The sequence below is a fragment of the Jaculus jaculus genome, chromosome 6 (assembly GCF_020740685.1).
Source record: "Jaculus jaculus isolate mJacJac1 chromosome 6, mJacJac1.mat.Y.cur, whole genome shotgun sequence".
In the NCBI taxonomy this organism is placed as follows: domain Eukaryota; kingdom Metazoa; phylum Chordata; class Mammalia; order Rodentia; family Dipodidae; genus Jaculus; species Jaculus jaculus.
Window position 1 is genome coordinate 26,958,214 of NC_059107.1, and position 18,865 is coordinate 26,977,078.

The 18,865-nt window shown below is 39.9% G+C and overlaps 1 protein-coding gene across 1 annotated transcript in view; it reads left to right on the forward strand.

Annotated features, from left to right (window-relative positions):
- The window catches only part of LOC101607464 (ran-binding protein 17), a 161,550-nt gene that overhangs the window by 26,466 nt on the left and 116,219 nt on the right, over positions 1-18,865 (forward strand). Inside the window, exon 2 of the mRNA XM_045152176.1 lies at positions 16,693-16,752. Within this exon, the coding sequence (XP_045008111.1) occupies positions 16,693-16,752 (60 nt within the window). The remainder of the gene's footprint in view (positions 1-16,692; positions 16,753-18,865) is intronic.

Consider the following 18,865-nt stretch of genomic DNA (forward strand, 5'->3'; position numbering starts at 1 on the left):
TTCATTATATAGTCTCAAGGTGGCCTCAAACTTAATGATCCTCCTACCTCTGCCTCCTAAGTGCTGGGATTAAAAGTGTGCACCTCCACACCCACCTAATGTCTTTGATCATATGAACAAAGGAATTTATACCCCCACCGCCACCACGACCAAAGTTGAGAATATCGGTATTGTGCTGCCTTAAGCCAAGAGGTACAGGAGAGAGGAACTGAAATGTTGTAAGTGTTCTTTGTATATTTTTCAAACATTTTTCTCACATACTGTTAGGAAATTAAACTAGTTTTTTAAACAGTTCCTTGGGGCTGGAAATCCTTCCGCTTGCTGAAGGAGCATAGTTTGCTGGGGAGTATGATGTGTAGTTGTTGCAGTGGAACTGGTTAAACTTTCTAACCTACCATTTATCACTTCTTTTGCTTTGGATAATACAGTTCATTATACTCCTACTAATTTCTTCATCTGTGCAATTGGAATAATAATGGTATTTTCCTTATGATAGATATAAACATGAAATTAGCAAGTATGTGTAAATTGCTTGGTAGAGACAGTGGTTCTCTCCAGAGGTGGTCTTCGCCTCTCAGAAGACATGGGGCAATGTTGAAACACATTTTTGACTGTTATTGGTTGAGGGAAGGGTACTATAGTTATCTTGCAGATAGAGGCCAGAGAATGCTGTTAAACAGGCAATGTTCAGCACAGTCCCCATAACTAGGAATTGTCAGGCACCATTTGTCATCAGTATTGTTGGGAAAGTCCTGGTTTAGCACGGTGACTGTGGCAGTACTTGACCAGAAGCAGTGTAGCAGGAGGTGGATTCTGGCGTACAGCTCAGAAAGATGCCATTCCTTGTGGGGAGAGTGTGGCTGAAGGAGCACGAAGCAGCGGCATACGTTCAGTCTGCAGTCAGGAAGCAGAGAGGTGAACGTTGCTGCTCAGCTCGCTTTCTCCTTTTTTATTCAGACCAGGGCCCTCGCCCATGGAATGGTGCAGGTCACAGTTAGGGTGCACCTTCTCAGCTCAGCCTAATCTAGAAATTCCTTCGCAGACATGCCCAGAGATGCTTCCTATGGGGTTCTAGATCCTGTCAAGTTGGCAGTCACAGGCTGACATACCCATTTCAACTTTTTTCTATTATTTTGAGATACTGTCCACAGCAAACTATGGAAGAATATGTAAAATTTTCTGTCCATTTTTTTGTTTGTTTTTTTCTAGCCCTGACTGATCTAGAACTCGCTGTAGCCCCAGGCTGCCATCAAACTCATGACAATCCTACCTCAGCCACCCAAGTGCTGGAACTAAACTTGTGACCATCTAATGTAAAAAATTAATCTCACATAATAAGAACACTTTAATTAGAAGAACTTCAATATGTGGGAAAGCCTATTTTAAGAATGGATTTGTGGGCTGGAGAGATGGCTTAGTGGTAGACCCAGATGCACAAGGTGGCACACACATCTGGAGTTCATTTGCAGTGGCTAGAGGCCCTGGTGCACCCATTCTCTCTCTTTCTCCCTCCCACCCTCTCTCTGTCTCAAATAAATAAAAATAAGAACAAATTTTTGCTGGAGAGATGGCTCAGCAGTTAATGTGCTTGCCTGCAAAGCCTAATGACTCAGGTTCAGTTCCCTAGTACCCACATAAAGCCAAATGCACAAAGTTCCACATTCATCTGGAGTTCATTGGTGGCAGCTGAAGGCCCTGGTGTGCCCATTCTCTCTGTCTCTCTTTCTCTCTGCTTGCAAATAAATAAATAAAAATATTTTAAAATGACTATAAAAAGAATGTGGGCTGGAGAGATGGCTTAGCAGTTAAGGCACTTGCCTATGAAGCATAAGGACACAGGTTCTATTCCCCAATACCCACATAAGCCAGATACACATGGTTGTGGATGCATATGGAGCTTGCTTCCAGTGGCAAGAGGCCCTGTGTGCCCATTCTATTTGTCAATCTCTCCCCGCCCCTCTCTCTCTCAAATAAGTAAAATAAAATTTAAAAGAAGAATGTAATTTTTGGTATGAATATGAAATAATACCTGATAGCCTTTGTATATTTAGAACTGATGTATTTGTATGCATTTTTATAGCACTTGTAATTTGTTAAGAGTAAAATAATAGAAGTTATTCCAAATTGATTTAAATCCCAACACTAACATGTGCACACTGTCTTAATAGACTATGTAACAGTTTGTCTGAGTCTCAGTTTCTCAGGTGATAAATGTGGTATGTCCATTTACCTCATAGAATCACCATACTGAGTTGGAGAGATAAGATATTTAGTGTGGAGCATAATGCTTCCACTTAATGAACACTCGGTGAGCAACTGCTACTCACATGATCGTTGTTGCCATCCCTGTACATGCAAGAAAAGAGGTAAAGGCTAGAGGAGCCAACTAGAGGAAGAGTTGCTCGTAAATGAATCCTGACCACGCACAAGCTATTAACTTTACATGCTGACAGTACTAACTGCACGAAGTCACTCTGGCTTCCCTGGAAATTCTAACAGGATCTCGGTCCTAATTTGATAGCTGCCAGCCTCCATTTCCAGCACCTCTGACCAACTTTGGCTCTTAGATCTTCCCTACTACTCATTTCATACTGCTCTATTAGGATACTGAGTAATTTTATATACATATGCCCCACATCACACCAGTATTGAACCTGAACCAGGAGAACAGCGTTTTCTATCTCTGCTTTCCTGTCACGTGACTGTGAATGGTACTCTTTTAACTTGCTGTGTTTAACTCCCTACTAAATTATATCAAAATCTCCTTTGAAATTGCTAACTTCATTTGTTCAAATAAAAACAAAAGTGTAGAGCTAGAGAGAAGGCTTAGTGGTTAAGGCACTTGCCTGCTAAACCAAAGGACCCAGGTTCAATTCCCCAGGACCCACATAAGGCAGATGCACTAGGTAGCACATGCATCTGGAGTTCATTTGCAGTGGTTGGAGGCCTGGCGCACCCATATATTCTCTCTCTCTCAAATAAATAAATAATAATAAAATATTTTTTTAAATTTAAGTATATTGTTCTTCATGTGATAGACACTGACTGCTGTCTTTATGTTTCTAGAAACTAATTCATAGTAATTTCATCTTTCATTATACTTGAATAATCTAGAATATAATCTGTAGACATAGTGTGAGTTTTGAATTTATTTATATTAATATTTTCTTTGAGCTGGGACTTAATAGCCTCTTACTGTACTCTTCTAAAAATACTTACCTTAGGGCTGGAGAGATGGCTCGGTGGTTAGAGGCACTTGCTTGCAAATCCTGCTGGATTGCAAAGCTTGACAATTCCCCAGAACCCACATAAAGTCAGATGTATAAAGTGGTCCATGCATATGGACTTCATTTGTAGTAGCAGGAGGCCCTGGAATACCCATTCTCCTTCCTCTTCCTATTTCCTCCCTCTAATAAATAAAATAAAGAGGAAAAGAAAAAATATTTAAGTAACTTACCTTAAGTCTAACAAGTGTGCCTTAATTTTGAAAAGAGAAATCTTTTTTACTCATTACAATGAAAGACGTGAGAAAAAGGTAGATGTGGTAGCACGTACCTTTAATCCCTGCATTCAGGTGCCTGAAGTAGGAATGTCGCCATGAGTTGAGGCCAGCCAGGGCTACAGAGGTCCAGGTTTGCTTGGGTTAGAGTGAAACCCTTTCTCAAAAGAAAAACAAACCCGTGAGAACAAGTCCTGTTGTACATACCACCAGCCGCTTCAGTAAGCTCTTGGTTTGCAGGCAGACTGTCAGTGTTGTCTTCTGCATCAGCTGAATGGATCACATGAGCGCTGGAGAGCCCGTGTTGGGAGGCTGCAGGGGAGGCAGCCTTCCATGGAAGCTGGAGGCAGCAGCGCAGCAAACGGGCAAGGGCGTCTGTTTTGCTAAGCACCTGCTTTTTTTGTATTCAGATGTCCAAACCATCTGCTTTTATACTCTTCCCTCCCATTTTGTAATTTGAAAAGCTTTAAAAGTGGGAATTGTTCACAGTAAGCCAGGAGTCCATGCCACTCTTGAAAGGCTCTGTGCTTTTAGGATATTTCATTTAATCCTTAAGAGAATAGTTACTTTTTAATTTAGGTGCAGTGTGTTACATGGCTTGCAATTAAAATGTTTTTCCTACTTTCCTGATTGCTTATTCTCAGACATCAAAATCTAAATTGCCTGTTGTGCCATAGTGTAATCCACTGAAACCAGGCTCAGAGTGACTGAAGTAAATCATGGCCCACATGCCCGTTCTCATATTCAACTAAAAGCTACTGCACAATCTAACGAAAGATCCTCATTCCTTGTAAGCTTGATTCTTTTATAAATAGGCCATTTTTGTTCTCAATAAAAGAAGTAGTATTCAGGGCTGGAGAGATGGCTCAGCAGTTAAGGCACTTGTTTGCAAACCGTGACTGGCCCTGGTTTAGTTCCCTAGTACCCACCTAAAGCCAGATGCACAAAGTGGCACATGCATCTGGAGTTCCTTTTCAGTGGCAGGAGAACCTACCATGCCCATACATACACGTGTTCATTCTCTCTCTCTCTCTCTCTCTCTATCTCTGCCCCTTACTGTCTCTCTATCTCTGTCAAGTAAATAAATAAAAATATTTTAAATAGTACTAAAAACATATTGTTTAACATACTTTGTGCTGGGTATTTTGTCCACATTAATAGTGCCCTCTACCACCTTGTGAGGTATGTATTCTTGTGGTCATCTTAGATAAGGATGATTTTTAGAGAAGTTGAGAAAATTGTTTAAGGTCACACTTGAGACTGGCGGTGTCTCTGGTTTCGTGGTTCTTAGTGTATGGTAAAAAGTCTCTACACAAGGAATCTTACATAGAGAATAGATTGTACTTCATTGGAAGTGAGGATATTTCATGAGTTGTGAAGCCCCAACTTCTTGTCTGGCCTTTGAGAGTCTGTAGACATGTATGTGTCTTCTATCATTGAGGAATACTTGGTGCTTGGTTTTCTGCCTCTTCCGTTTTCAGTTTTTAAAAACATTTTTACTTAAGGGGAAAAAAAATAGACATGATGAAGCCTATTTCTAAACATTAACAGCAACTAATTTTCTTAAAGTCTGTTTCTAACAGCATTACTTGAACCTACAGTAACTTTTTAAGACTATACTTAGAACCAAATTACTATATTAATTCTTTTCTTTTTTAACATTTTATTTATTTATCAGAGGGGCAGAGAAAGAAAGAGAGAATGGGCACACGAGAGTGTGTCTTTAGCCACTGCAATCCAACTCCACACACATGCACCACCATGCGCATCTGGCTTTACATGGGTACTGGGGAATTGCACATGGGTTCTTAGTTTTTACAGCAAATGACTTAACCACTGAGCAATCTCTCCAGCCCCTGATTATTTTCTTTAAGTCCTCTTTGTCTGGCTTACCCAGCTATGTGGCCTGTGAAAAACAACCCACAGAGTTGTAAGTAGGAGGAGGTCCAGTTCAAATTATTTCAAAGCAGTGTGAGTATAATGAATCCATGCTTTCATTTACAAACAGCTGAGTTCACCTGTATACCATAGAAATAAACGTCATGAGCACCTTAGATTACATTAGCCTAGAAAGTTACATACTTAATAAAGAGGGAAGATCTGAGCTAGAGAGATGACTCAGTGGATAAAGCATTGGCCACTCAAGAGTGAGGGCCACACTTCCAATCCCCAGCACCCAAGTAAATGCTGGGCAGGTACGACAGCATGTCTGTAAACCCAGTACTCCGTAGACAGAGACAGCAGCTCCCCAGGAAAAGCTGCCTAGCTAGACTCGCTGAATTTGCAAGCTCTAGGTCCAAGCAAGAGACTTCTGCCTCTAAATAAAATGGAGAGCAATCCGGGAAGAAACCTGACATTCACCTCTTCACTCCACACACATGTGCACATGCATGATCATGTGGAAAAAAGAGGGAAGATCAGGTGTTTTGTTATTGTTTTGTTTTTGTTGCTCATTTGCATTGGCTTGGATATTAGTAAGATGTGAAGTTTTTCTGGAATATTTAAACTCGTAAGTTTTTATGCAGTTCAGAAAAATAATGAAATTCTACTTTCTGTGACAAATAATAAACTACATGGGGCTTTATTTTCAAGTAGTGGCACAAACTGAAAGTGTGGATATGCCCAATAAGTTAAAGGTTCCCCAGGCCAGGCGTGGGGGCGCATGCCTTTAATCCCAGCACTCGGGAGGCAGAGGTAGAAAGATCACTGTGAGTTCGAGGCCACCCTGAGACTACATAGTGAATTCCAGGTCAGCCTGAGCCAGAGTAAGACCCTACTTGAAAAACCAGGTTCCCCAGCCATTGGAGAAATGATATAACCATCTGCACTACCTCGAAACCTTTGAAGTAAGAGACAGTATGACTGGTAATAACTGAGTGAGCCATTGGATTGCAGGGTTGTGTTTTTAAGTAGTAAGCAGTACAGTGGTAGTTCCTCACCTACCCTGAGCCTTCCTCTGCTTCCAGGAAAGAAAGCCAAAATTGTCACAATTTTGCTACTTTGACATTTCTTTTTGATCTCCAACCTAACAACTTTTCCTCAGTTCTGCAGTTGTGGCATTGCGATTCCTTTGCCACATTCAGTCTTACTTTCAAAATTGAAGCCTAGAAAAATCAAGAAGAGGAACACATGTTGTCAGCGGCAACAGGGAGCTCAAAATCGTAACATTTGAACTCTTGTTCTAGTCCTTCGCTACACGGTGGGTAGAGTCAGAAATGGCACTTTGGTTTTTGTTTTGCTTTTGGTTTTCTTTTTTTTTTTTTTTGTTTACTTTTATTTATTTATTTGAGAGCAATAGACAGAGAGAGAAAGAGGCAGGTAAAGAGAGAGAGAACGGGCGCGCCAGGGCCTCCAGCCACTGCAAACGAACTCCAGACGCGTGCGCCCCCTTGTGCATCTGGCTAACGTGGGTCCTGGGGAATTGAGCCTCGAACCGGGGTCCTTAGGCTTCACAGGCAAGCGCTTAACCGCTAAGCCATCTCTCCAGCCCCGGTTTTGGTTTTCTAAGGTAGTCTCACTCTAGCCCAGGCTGACCTGGAATTCACTATGTAGTCTCAGGGTGACGTCGAACTCATGACAATCCAATCTCTGCCTCCCAAGTGCTGAGATTAAAGGCATGTGCCACCACACCCGACAGAAATGCACTGTGATCGTAGTGCTCCTTCTGCTTAGAGGCCGTCCTGTTACCCTGCCCCCATCAAGCTAGTGCTCCCCAGTGAGAGTGAGATGCTGCCCCACCCTCCTGTTCCGATTCCCACAGCTCCCTTTACCATCCTAACTACCTCCTGCCATCTTCTTGGATCACATTGTTCTCTTTTCCCTTGTGCCCACACAGACCCCATTCAAGCTTGCACACTTACAGTTCTTAGTATCTAGATACATCTGTGAAAGCTTAGTTAAATAATAATGATAATGCTAGTGCTCATTTATTGTTTATCACAAACCAGACACTGTGATAATAAAGCTTTTATATCCATTATACCTTGTAAGCCTCAAAATAATCTTATGAGGAAGAGGTTACTGACCCAATTCTACAATAAAGTACTTAAGAGTGCAGAGTAGGAAATGGGATGCACAAGATTTGACCTCAGCTCTGTCTCTGAGCACACCAAAATGTCAAGCTGTCATTCCTGACCTTGCTCTTTGAGCATTTTCTGCCCTGTGTTCTTACTTTGTTTTTGTTTTTTGAGGTAGGGTCTCACTCTAGCTCTGGCTGACCTGGAATTCACTATGTAGTCTCAGGGTGGCCTGGAACCCACGGTGATCCTCCTACCTCTGCCTGCCTTCCAAGTGCTGGGATTAAAGGCATGCGCCACCATGCCCGGCATGTGTTCTTATTTTTGTATTCAAGTGTGAGATTCTGGGGACAGAATCTGGTACCTACTTTGAGCCTGTCATCACAACTAGGGCAGAGCTGCTTTGACAGCCACTCTTGGTGATTGATTGGATATGGATCAGGGAGTGTGAGGTAGTCAGATTTTCTTATGATAAAAAAATTATTCTGATCCCCTTGATTTTTCAAGGTTGATTTGTTACTTAGTATAGTGGCTTATTAGGAGTTGGTGGCTTAAATCAACCACTATTCAGTTTTTAAGAATTACAAATTAGAAAAGGACCATAATATTGTGTACAACAATCTTATTTTGAGCTAGATCCATGTTGCTCCTTTTTCTTCTCCTCTATTATACAAATACTTATAAATGCACGTGCATTTAATTGCCTACCATGTGCTAAGCAGTGGGCCCAACATTGACATGGAGAGAGCGCTGAGAACACAAAGCCATCATGCTTCATGCGGCACCATGCCCAGAAGGTGTAGGAACCCGGGTTGTCCATGAAGCCTTGAGGAAGCTGGGGCTTCTCAGAGTTTTCTTTAGGATCCCTGCTCTCTCTGTACGGCGTAAACATGTAAGCAAGGAATAGAAGTTACAGACTGAAGCAGATGAGACCAGAAGAGGTCAGCATCACAGTTTCCACTTTCCCATTCAGGATTGTACAACTTAATGCCACTCAATTTATATTGTTTACCAAATTAAGGAGGTTGACAGCAAATGACTATGCCATCTAAGAAGATAATTAGTAAAACAAATGAACTGGTCCTCTCTATCTCAGTGGCATCAAGAACCACACAGGGCTTCAGCTTTGTCAAATACTAAGTATAATTCAAGGTTATTTTTCATGTATTGAATAAAATCACACCCAATGGAAAGTTTAATTTGTGTTTACGGTACTAGGATAAGTGTGAGGACATGTACATTTTCCCCTCATAGGTAGAAAGCAATATTGTTAGGTAGTGAAAAGTTTGAATAGGAAGTTGGAGAGAGCGCCACTTTACTATGTAACACTGAAAAATCTCCTAACCATTATTTGATTTTTTTTTTCCATCTAAAATGTGAAGTTAATGAAACCTGCCCATGCTGCTCTGAATGTGCATTCCTTGTTATACAAGAGCGAGGTACAATGAATGGCCTTTCAAGATTTAAGATGCTATTTTGTGAATGAGCTGTATGAGAGAGGGTAAGAAGCCCAGAGAAACTAAGTGCCACGTTGTTGTCCTTGGTCACTGGTTGAGAAGGCCATCATTTAAAACCTGCAGCGAAAGGAAAGGCAATGGTGTCAGCATGTGTATTTGCTGTGAGGAACAAGTAAATATACCAGCATTCTCTAACATATACAGAAACATCATAGAGCTTTATCATTGATGACGGCAGTGATGTCCCTCTAAAGAATCTGTGATGACGAAAGCCAGGCGTGGTGGCACACATCTTTAATCCCAGCACATGGGTGGCAGAGATAGGAGGATCACCATGAGTTCAAGACCACCTTGGGACTACGTAGTGAATTCCAGGTCAGCCTGGACTAGCGCGAGACCCTACCTCAAAAAACTAAAAAAAAAAAAAAAATTATGTGATGACAAAATAAGACTTCATTGAATTCGTAACAGAGGCCTAATTATTAATCATAATAATCTAGTCAATGTCAGATGAGACATAGACATGAAGCTGATGGCAAAAGAGAGGTTAAAAACAGACTGTTACAAAATAGAAACTTCTATTGGATTGTCATGTTGAAGTAAAGATAAAATGAAATGGAACTGTTTGTACTTTGAGAACTTTCATCACATATAATCAGATGTAAAATTCTATAGATAAGAAACACAAGAAGCCACAGTGATTAGAGCCATTGCAAATGGAAGAAATAATAAAAACAATATATTCATAACTAAATCGTTATCATGAGATTACAGAATGAAAACATTAAGAAAATACCCTGATTAATTTAACAATCTAATTGTGGAATTGTAGTAAAAATACTTTAGAACTTACTTGTATACAGACAAACCAGAAAAAGAAAATAAACAACTTACTTTCATAAAGTATGGGCTTAACAGCAGCTTCTCTGCCTATGTGCAGATAATTTTTAGAAAGTTATAACTGAGCAAAATGTGTTTGAGTAAATGTTTGTTAAACAAGAAGTCTCTATATCTTTTAAAAATATGTATTAAAGAGTGAAATTGGGGCATTCCACTTTACATTCAAAATCTTGCCTTTTTAAGTAACTGCTAGCAGATGTAATTTTTAAAAGAATGCATGATACCAGGAACATAAATCGAAAGAAAAATACCTTCTTAGTTCTCAGCAATTGGGTAAAGTTTAATCCTGATTGGAAATCCTTAAATACCTTTTGATGTCTAATTGAGCAAAACACATTTTTAAATAGGTTTTGGAAGGTTTTTGAAAAAAATAACATTAGGAGATGTTTCTTGACCAGCTTTTATGTTGTAGACATTTGTAATCACATTATCATTTTCCTATTAGCTATTTGATAAAAGTCTACAATTTGCCAAAATGGTTAATAGGACACAAATATAGACATTTCATGTGATGTACCATGTAAATGTAAACCTTTGTAGTAACATGTCTTTGTAGCAGGAGAATTGTTTTAAAAGGCATGTAATTTATTAGCTATCGGTAGCTTCTTTATTGCCTTGCCGCGCTGCAGTAATAAATAAAAGAAAGTGAACTGATTTTACAAATGGCACACAAGGTGCACATTTTGTAGGGAAAAAGTCTTTTTTTAAAGAATTGGCATTAAATCCTTTTTTTGTGATGACAAAGAGGCTAAGAGTGCAAACTGTATTTTCTGTTTATCGAAAACAGTCTTTTTTTCTCCGGGGCATTTTTTCCTATGATCATCAAGGGATTTCAAAAGCAATAAAGTGTGGAATCATTGTTCGACTTGAACAGTATTAAAACTTAGGTTTTAATTTCAGTGAAGTAATAAGATTTGAACCTGTCTCACATTACAGCACTGTAAGGCATTTAGCAATTGTATTTTAAAGGAGGTTTTTAAAATGCAGCTCACTTGTAAGCTAACTGTCTGTCAGTAATTAATAGTTTTTCTTCAGCATAGGCTGTTGTGATCAGACCCAGAAATATCTCAGTTTTGGGGAACACATTATGGTAATTGTGAGTCTTTATTTCTAATTAGTCCAAATGCCTAATAATTTTCAGATTGCTTCCAAGGCTGCTTAAAAGGAAAAGAGTGCTGTTTAAAGATGCAGTGTATCTTTGGGCTTTTGAAAATGAATATCCATGTATGTGCACATATATTTCAGTGAGCTTTATCCACAGCAAGATGATGTCAGTTGATTCTTTGATTAACCAAGTCTTTTATCTTTCATTATCATTCACTAGTTTCCAGACATCACATCTTTCATATATGAAAAAAAATGGTGTCAGATAAGGTAGTATGTGTAAAGCTAAATCCATACTGACAATCTGGATTCATCTGTACTCCACCTTGAAACTTATTTTTACATCTCAGAATAACACTTTAAAATATGATCATTTCTGTTAGATCAGTGTGGCAACATACTTGCTGATAAAGGATTGTATTTACCATTTTGAATTGCTATTGAAAATAATTGCCTCTACTAAAGGAAACATCTGTATGATAGCACATGGTTAAACTTGCCATCAATTTTTAACATTTGAGGGTTGAGCTATGACCTTTTGTGATGACTGTGAACAGTAACTGCCTCCATTAGCCATAAGTTTTGTTTCTTTATTTTAGTAGATGGCCTAGACTGTAAATATTAGAGAATCTAAAATAAATCAACATATTATCCTAAGGATACAAAATGTAAGAGCTGTTTGTGGTTGGGAACCTTTGACAGATAGTTGGGATGAAGCAGATGATTGCCTGCCTGGCGTATCTGGGCTCCATTGCTATGCCTGCAGGCATTTTAGTGCTATGGTTGTATATTGATGTCAGGGTTAGTGCTGAGTGGCTAGCAGTGACAGATGTCTATAATTACAGGCAATGCTTTCAGTATTTCTGAAAAGCCAGCCTATGTTGAACAATTATCTTATTTCTGCCTTGCCAAAGAGCATGTTCCAATTGCTAGTATTAGCAGTGGTGAATATAGAACTTCATCTGCTGCCTTGGGACAAATGTGGGGAGAGCACTTGGTTATAAAACATAAATGCAAAGTATTTTTCAACATTTTAAATTAGTTAAGTTTAGTGTTTACCTAATTTTTATCTTCCCATAATGTTTCTGTTGAAGGAGTCTTGAAATATAAAAACACATTTGGCATTCTTATTGGGATTTTGTTTTCCCCTAGGCCTGTGTGGCTCCCCAGTGCCAGTATCCTTTGCTTTACTGAAGAGATGTATTTAAGCAAGTTGGCTTTGAAACAAGTTTCTCCAATGTGGATTATATTTTCTGATTGATTGCCATTACCAAATTGGAAATGCACTTCCATGTAAAATTTCTCATGCCCAGTAAGTTTCATTGGAAACTTAATAGGAAAACTATGACATGATAGAAACTGCTGAAAATGACAACTTAGTATACTGATGATTTTACATTTGCTGGAAATTGAGCTGCTTAGGTATTTTTTTAAATTTTTATTTATTTATTTGTGAGAGAGAGATACAGAAATAGGCAGGTAGAGAGAAAGAGAATGGGCATGTTAGGGCCTCCAGCCCTGCAAATGAACTCCAGATGCATGCACTTGTGCATCTGGCTTACATGAGTCCTGGGGAGTCAAACCTGGGTCCTTTGGCCTCGCAGGCAAGCACCTTAACCGCCAAGCCATCTTTCCAGCCCAGGTGTGTTTTTAAAGTTCAATTTTTAAAATTTATTTATTTCAGAGACAGAGAGAATGGGCACACCAGGGCCACTAGCCACTGAAAACAAACTCCAGATGCATATGCCACTTTGTGCATCTGTCTTTATGTGGGAACTGGGGAATTGAACTCAGGCCATCAGGTTTTGTAAGCAAACTCCATTAACCACTGAGCCCTAGCTCCTGCCCAGTTCTTAGGTTTTGTTTGAACCCTTACACCCAGACTTTTTAGTGTTTGGGCCACTTACTCTCCTTTCCTCCCGTCTCTAAATTCTCCTTCATGTTTCCTTTTGTGCCAGTTTGCAGACTAATTAGAAGTGTTTTCATGCTTAGTGGTATAAGTCCGCAGGTGTCCTTTTTGTCTGGTCATCTGCCACACTTGCCAAGAGGCACAGCCACCTGACACATGGTACTTTCCAACCTTCTCAAGTTGATGCACTGTGTAGTAACAGTATCCATGCTGTAAGTTCCAAACCTTGTACTTTCAGGTAGTACAGAATGAGAAATGCCAAGGAAGCATTTGAGAAGAGTTTTATTCTCAACCGTAATCACACCTGTATTAGATTTTTTACTTACTGTTCAAATACTTTACTGACTCACTCACACATTACTTTTTCTCATCTAGTGTTTTTAACAATCTTCTATTTAGTAGATAAAAGTATCTTCATTTTACAAAACCAGAATTTCAGAAAAACTGGATGTTTGACTGGGCTTCACCCAAGTCATTCTACTCTAAACCAACCCACTTTGTGTTTTGCTGTATCATGTTGCCTGTCTATTTATTCATGGAATGGGGTCAAGCATGATCAGTTTCAGACTGTGGGAGAACCAACATCCTTACTTCATCACCATGTTAGTTATTTCTCAAGGAAAAAAAAAACTCATTTGTGCAGCTACAGATTGGACCAGTAGTCCTAATCAGCCACCAGTCACAATAAAACTAAACTGGATCCTAGATATTTGCTACAATGCATCCTAGGACAGGAGGAGGACTCATAACCCGTAGTCTAGCATTAGTGCTATAGTTAGACATACTCACGTGTGCGTTCTTACTTTGGAAAACGGTTCCTTGGGAGCCTTCACAAAAGTTTCATATAATTTCAAGTTCTAATCACATTTTGGAATCTCTTGTCTATATGCATTAGTTTAGAAAAATTGGATTGACTTACCGATCTGAATTGGGAAGTCTTTGATAATCTATTACACATGAGCATTTAAATTATCTAATTACCTGGTGAATTGAAAAATTATGGTGGTGAAACAGAAACTTATGATGACCCATAAAATGAGAACGAGAGGTTTAGGGAGATAGCTCAGCAGTTAAAGGTACATGCTTGTGAAGCCTGTTGGCCTGAGTTCAGTTCCCTAGTTCCTACATAAAGCCATCTATACAGTGTTGGCTGCACTTGGAGTTCATTTGCAGTAGCAAACAAGAGGCCCTGGCATGCCCACACCTTTCCTCTCCGCCTCTCTCTTTCTCTCACTCTCCCTCCCTCCTTTTTTTTTTTTTTTAATTTATTCTCTCTTCTCTCATAAATCTGTGAAGACATTTAAAAAGTGAGAATGACTCAGGGTGGCTTTGAACTCATGGTGATCCTCCTACCTCTGCCTCCCAAGTGCTGGGATTAAAGGCGTGCACCACCACACCTGGCTTCAGGCACCTTTTGAAGGCTTTTTGAGTCTCTCTCTGGCCTGGAACTCACTAAGTAGAATAGACTAGCTGGCCAGCAAGTTTAACGCATCTGCCTGTCTCTGCCTCCCAAAGACTGGGATTACAAGCATGTACGACCATGCCCAGCTTTCATGTGTGTGTGTGGGGGGGGAGGTGTGCCCATGGAGGCCAGAAGACAACCCCTGGTGTCATTCCTCAGGTACCAACATTATTTATTTTGGCTTTTCGTGTTAGGGTCTTGCTGTAGCCCTAGCTGACCTGGAATTCACTCTTCAGTCCCGGGCTGGCCTTGAACTCACAGCAGTCCTCCTAAATACTGGCATTAAAAGTATACACCAACCCACCTGGAAAAAAAAAGTGAGAATGAGGGCTTCAAAATGAGGAATCTCACGTGACTCACATGAGCCTTTATGTAAGCACCACTAGCTTCACAGACCATCTATTCTGCCTCTTTTTCTGTTACCTTTCCTGTTGCTCCTGTTTTCACTACTGAAAAACTAGACCCATTATAAAGATTAGGTGTTGTGTTACCTAGCATTAAGGCTGTCTCACCTGTAACCATTCTTTTTTAACCATTAACAAAGCTGTTTATATACGAAGTCAGAGCATATAACAATTCTCTAGCATCTGATCCAGATAAAAGACAAGGAAAAAGGACTATCATTTTGGTCTATGCCAATTACACGTAAGGAAATTTTGCTATGTGTCAGGATTATTCTGCATGGACTATATTAATTAACCGCTTTAATCCTTTTCCTGTGAACATCTATATTGTATTGTGTAGTTAAGGATACTAGAGGATAAAACAGCTTGTTCAGAACCACTCAGTAAGTGGCAGAATCTCACTGGTCTTGGGCTTTGAAGTCTGTCTCCCAACCACCCTTGTAAAATCCGTCCTAATTAGTGGTGCTAGCATTATTACACTGAGTTTTATATTGTATACACAAGGAAATGTAGGCTGTGAGACAGTAAGTAATTTAACCAGGGCGATAGAATTAGTTTAATAAAATATTTTTTGAATGTTGTTGTGCACACTACGCTATGCTAGATTAGTGAGAAGTAGGCTGTCAGTCTAAGCCTCACATGCCTGACACTACACATTAGGTCGTGTGTCTCCTCCTAGTTAAATATATACTCAGTAGATTTGCTCATTTTTGTCTTGTTACTAATGGAAAAATTACACTTCCTGAGTAAATATGTATTGTCTTGGTCCATAGTTGGGTTTCTGCATAGATGCTTTAAGATAGAAACAGGAATTAGCCTATTGCTGCAAATAACTGCCTGTTCTGAGTTAAGACCAGACATTAGTCTTTAAAGGAATTGATAAACCACCATAAGGAAAACTAATCCATTGCATTTTGGGATAAAACTTTTCATTAATTAGGTTAGTTTTTTAAAAGAATTGAAAATGGTACAAGGAGCTTTTTAAACGAAGTTTAAGAATCGAATGAGGCCAGATGTGTCGCTCATTTGGCAGCACACGCACCTGGCAGGGCCAGAGCCCTGGGTTCAGTCCCCGGCACTGCACAAAGCCACCGTCCAGCAGGCAGAAGCTGGGCGGGGGGGGGGGAGGGGGAGCAAAACTTCAAAACAAGGAGTAGTCGTTATGAAAATAGCATACTTGAAACAGTAGTAAAACATGTATATGTCATTTTTCATTCCTCGGGTTATTATTTCTCTACTTGTCATGTCACAGTTGTTGAGCCCCCCACCCCCAAGGAGATAGAATTAAGTATTTCTTAGGAGGAAGGTCCAGAAGCTGGTTTCAGATATAGGAAATGTGCCACGGTTTTAGAGAGGAAATATGAAAGAAGAAATAGAATTATATGTATGAATAATAAGAAAAGAGGTAGATTCCTTGCAGAGGTCTGAACACCCACTATACTTAGGTAGACTTTCACAGATGAGTGGATAGACATGTGTACAAGAACTAAATGAAGTGATGGAAGACTCACTGTGGTTTAGTTATCTTCTGAATGATTACAGAAACGGGATCTTGCTTATCAGGTGACTTGACCTTCTGAAATAATTAACTCCATTGGACACATTTGTGTAACATTGGAAAACCATGTTACTATAAGAGCTTCTTAAATACAGTTTTGTCAATATTACTTACAATATGATCTTAGGAGCTAGCCTTGAATAATTGGTTTCTTGAATTATTCCACTGAAGCAAATCCATTATAATCCATATAACCACATTCAGAGTTTGAAAAAGACTTCACCAGTGCCAATAGGCTCCAGCATGAAAAGCAGCCCCAAGAATAAGTGACAGCCACAAAGGTTGTGGGCCACTTCTCCTTGTACCTGAAACTGGGAGTGCCTTACGGCTCTCCTCTTATCCCTGGCACCAGGTAGCAGGTCCCTAAACTCTGTGCTTTTTAGGTTATACGCCCGAGGACTGATGTATCCAGAGTTCCAGAGAAGCCTTGGAAAATAGTGAAGGTGAGTTGAGTTACTGGTTCTGATGGTGGGATCACCACTCTCTGCTTATCTCACTACAAGCCCCGATTCCTGTTTCTAAGCTAGGCACTTGCACAGAATGATAAGTGTGGGGCCCACTGCTTGATTCCCCTCTCTGTTTGCTCTAGAATTCTTCTATATCCATGACTGACAGCCAAAATGTTTAATAATCAGCTGCCCCCCGAAAACAACTATACTTAGTGTTATTACATTGTTGAAAAATAGTCTGGATTTCTTGATTATAACATTTTTGAGTAGTTCATTTAACCAGTTACTTACATCTGAAAGGGAAAGCTTTATTTAGCTATATTCAATAGGATCTCTTATTAGAATGTCTAGAACACATATATCCCTTGTGCCAGAATATATTTTTGGCTGACACCTTTGAGAGGTGTGGGAGATTAAACAAAATGTTTTATTTTCCACTTCCCACCTCTGCCATCATCCTGTCACAAACTTGATCCAAATTAGCTTTTTTTTGCTCTAAAATCTAATTGTGCTATCCTGTAAACTTGATATTACAAAGAATTATAAATGCTTCTCTAAATCCTTGAAATACCCACTTTGAGCCATGGTGTCAAAGCTTCTCCAGTCCCGCCTGGCTGCAGTGGTCTTCTGCCCTTACTTTGTCTTTCAGTGGGCTCAGGAAATAACCTCTTTACCCAGGCTTTATGATGGCCTTGTCCACAGAGGACTGGCCTAACAGAAGCTTGGCCCGACATGGAGGGAGTTGGCAGCCAGCAGAAGCAAAGCTGTGTCAGGACAAATGTACCCTCTCCATCTTCTCTGGTTGGCTTTCAGCTGGTTGCACCACAGGAGCCTTTCTAGAAGCTGTGTGTCCTGTGACCAGTAACTGGTGCACTCAACCCAGGTCCCTCTTGGCTAGTGAAGGCCTGTCGGGAGGCATTAGGTTCATGCTGGTGAAGATCCTTAGTCAGTGGCTCCCTGAAGAAAAATGAGGCAAACAGCCAGATTCTGTTGAACAGGTGGTAGTTAGACCTTCGATCTGCTCACGGGGGTGGCAGGGAAAGAATCTCCAAAATTACCAGTCTTCCTGGTTTTCACACTACCCAGTACTTCTCTGTCTAACAAATCATTGTTTAGAAACTATTCCAGAAACATCTCTAGTAGCATCTGGAGCTCTCTGGCTTTTCCACCTTCCCTTAGTAGTCTGGATTTGAGCCCAAGTCAGAAATGGAAAGCCCACTGGGGTGCAAGCAAAAGAGGAAGCACGTTCTTAGCCATGCATCAGTGGAGGCCCCTACTGGGAGAGGGGATTATCACAAGCAGCAGGCAGCCCTGCACCCCAGCCTGCTTAGTTCATGCTTTGTGCCACAGGAAATGTGAGGCCAAAGTGGTCGCTCCAAGTTTTCTTATACAATAGCTTATTCAAGCAGATTGGGACTGCCTCGTAAGAAATTTATTAGGTGCATGTCCCCTTAGCAAGATGGCCACCACAGATGGCATGTTCATAGATTCTTACTGAAATAAAAAATGTAACCTTCATATTTATTTTATAATTCAAACCAGTTTTTTTTTACACTGAATGAGATTGCTTACCCATTTCTTCTTGGTTTCCAACATGGATTATGATTTTAAATTAAATTCTGCTAAAAGATTTTTGTTCCTAATTTTAGTCTTATTTTAGTAATTTTATTTTGGATGACATGGAAAAATTAATATAGATTAATATAGATCTAGACTGTTTCACGAAGTTTGTATATTTAATATGCAAAGTGATATTTGTACCATTTCATGAAGTAGTGATGAGTAGTGGTAGTCCTGCTTTAGTCTGCTTCATACGTTAGTGAAAGCTCAGTGTCCCTAGGTTGAAAATGGTTTAGATCACTAAATGCTGCACTAGTTCATTCTTAACACTCCTTCTCATCTTTGCTACCAGCACTTTTCATTTAGATAGGGCCTTGTGACTTAGAAAGTTCTGAATTAACCTCAAAGGTACTTAAAGCTCAAGACAAAAATAATGCAAATTGCTTTCTTATTCATAGCAAGTGATTTCATGTTCATGTCCTAAATTCTTTTCCTAAGGAATATTAATACTTCTGTTATATTAGGTCCTTTCTAGTTACAAGGTTTG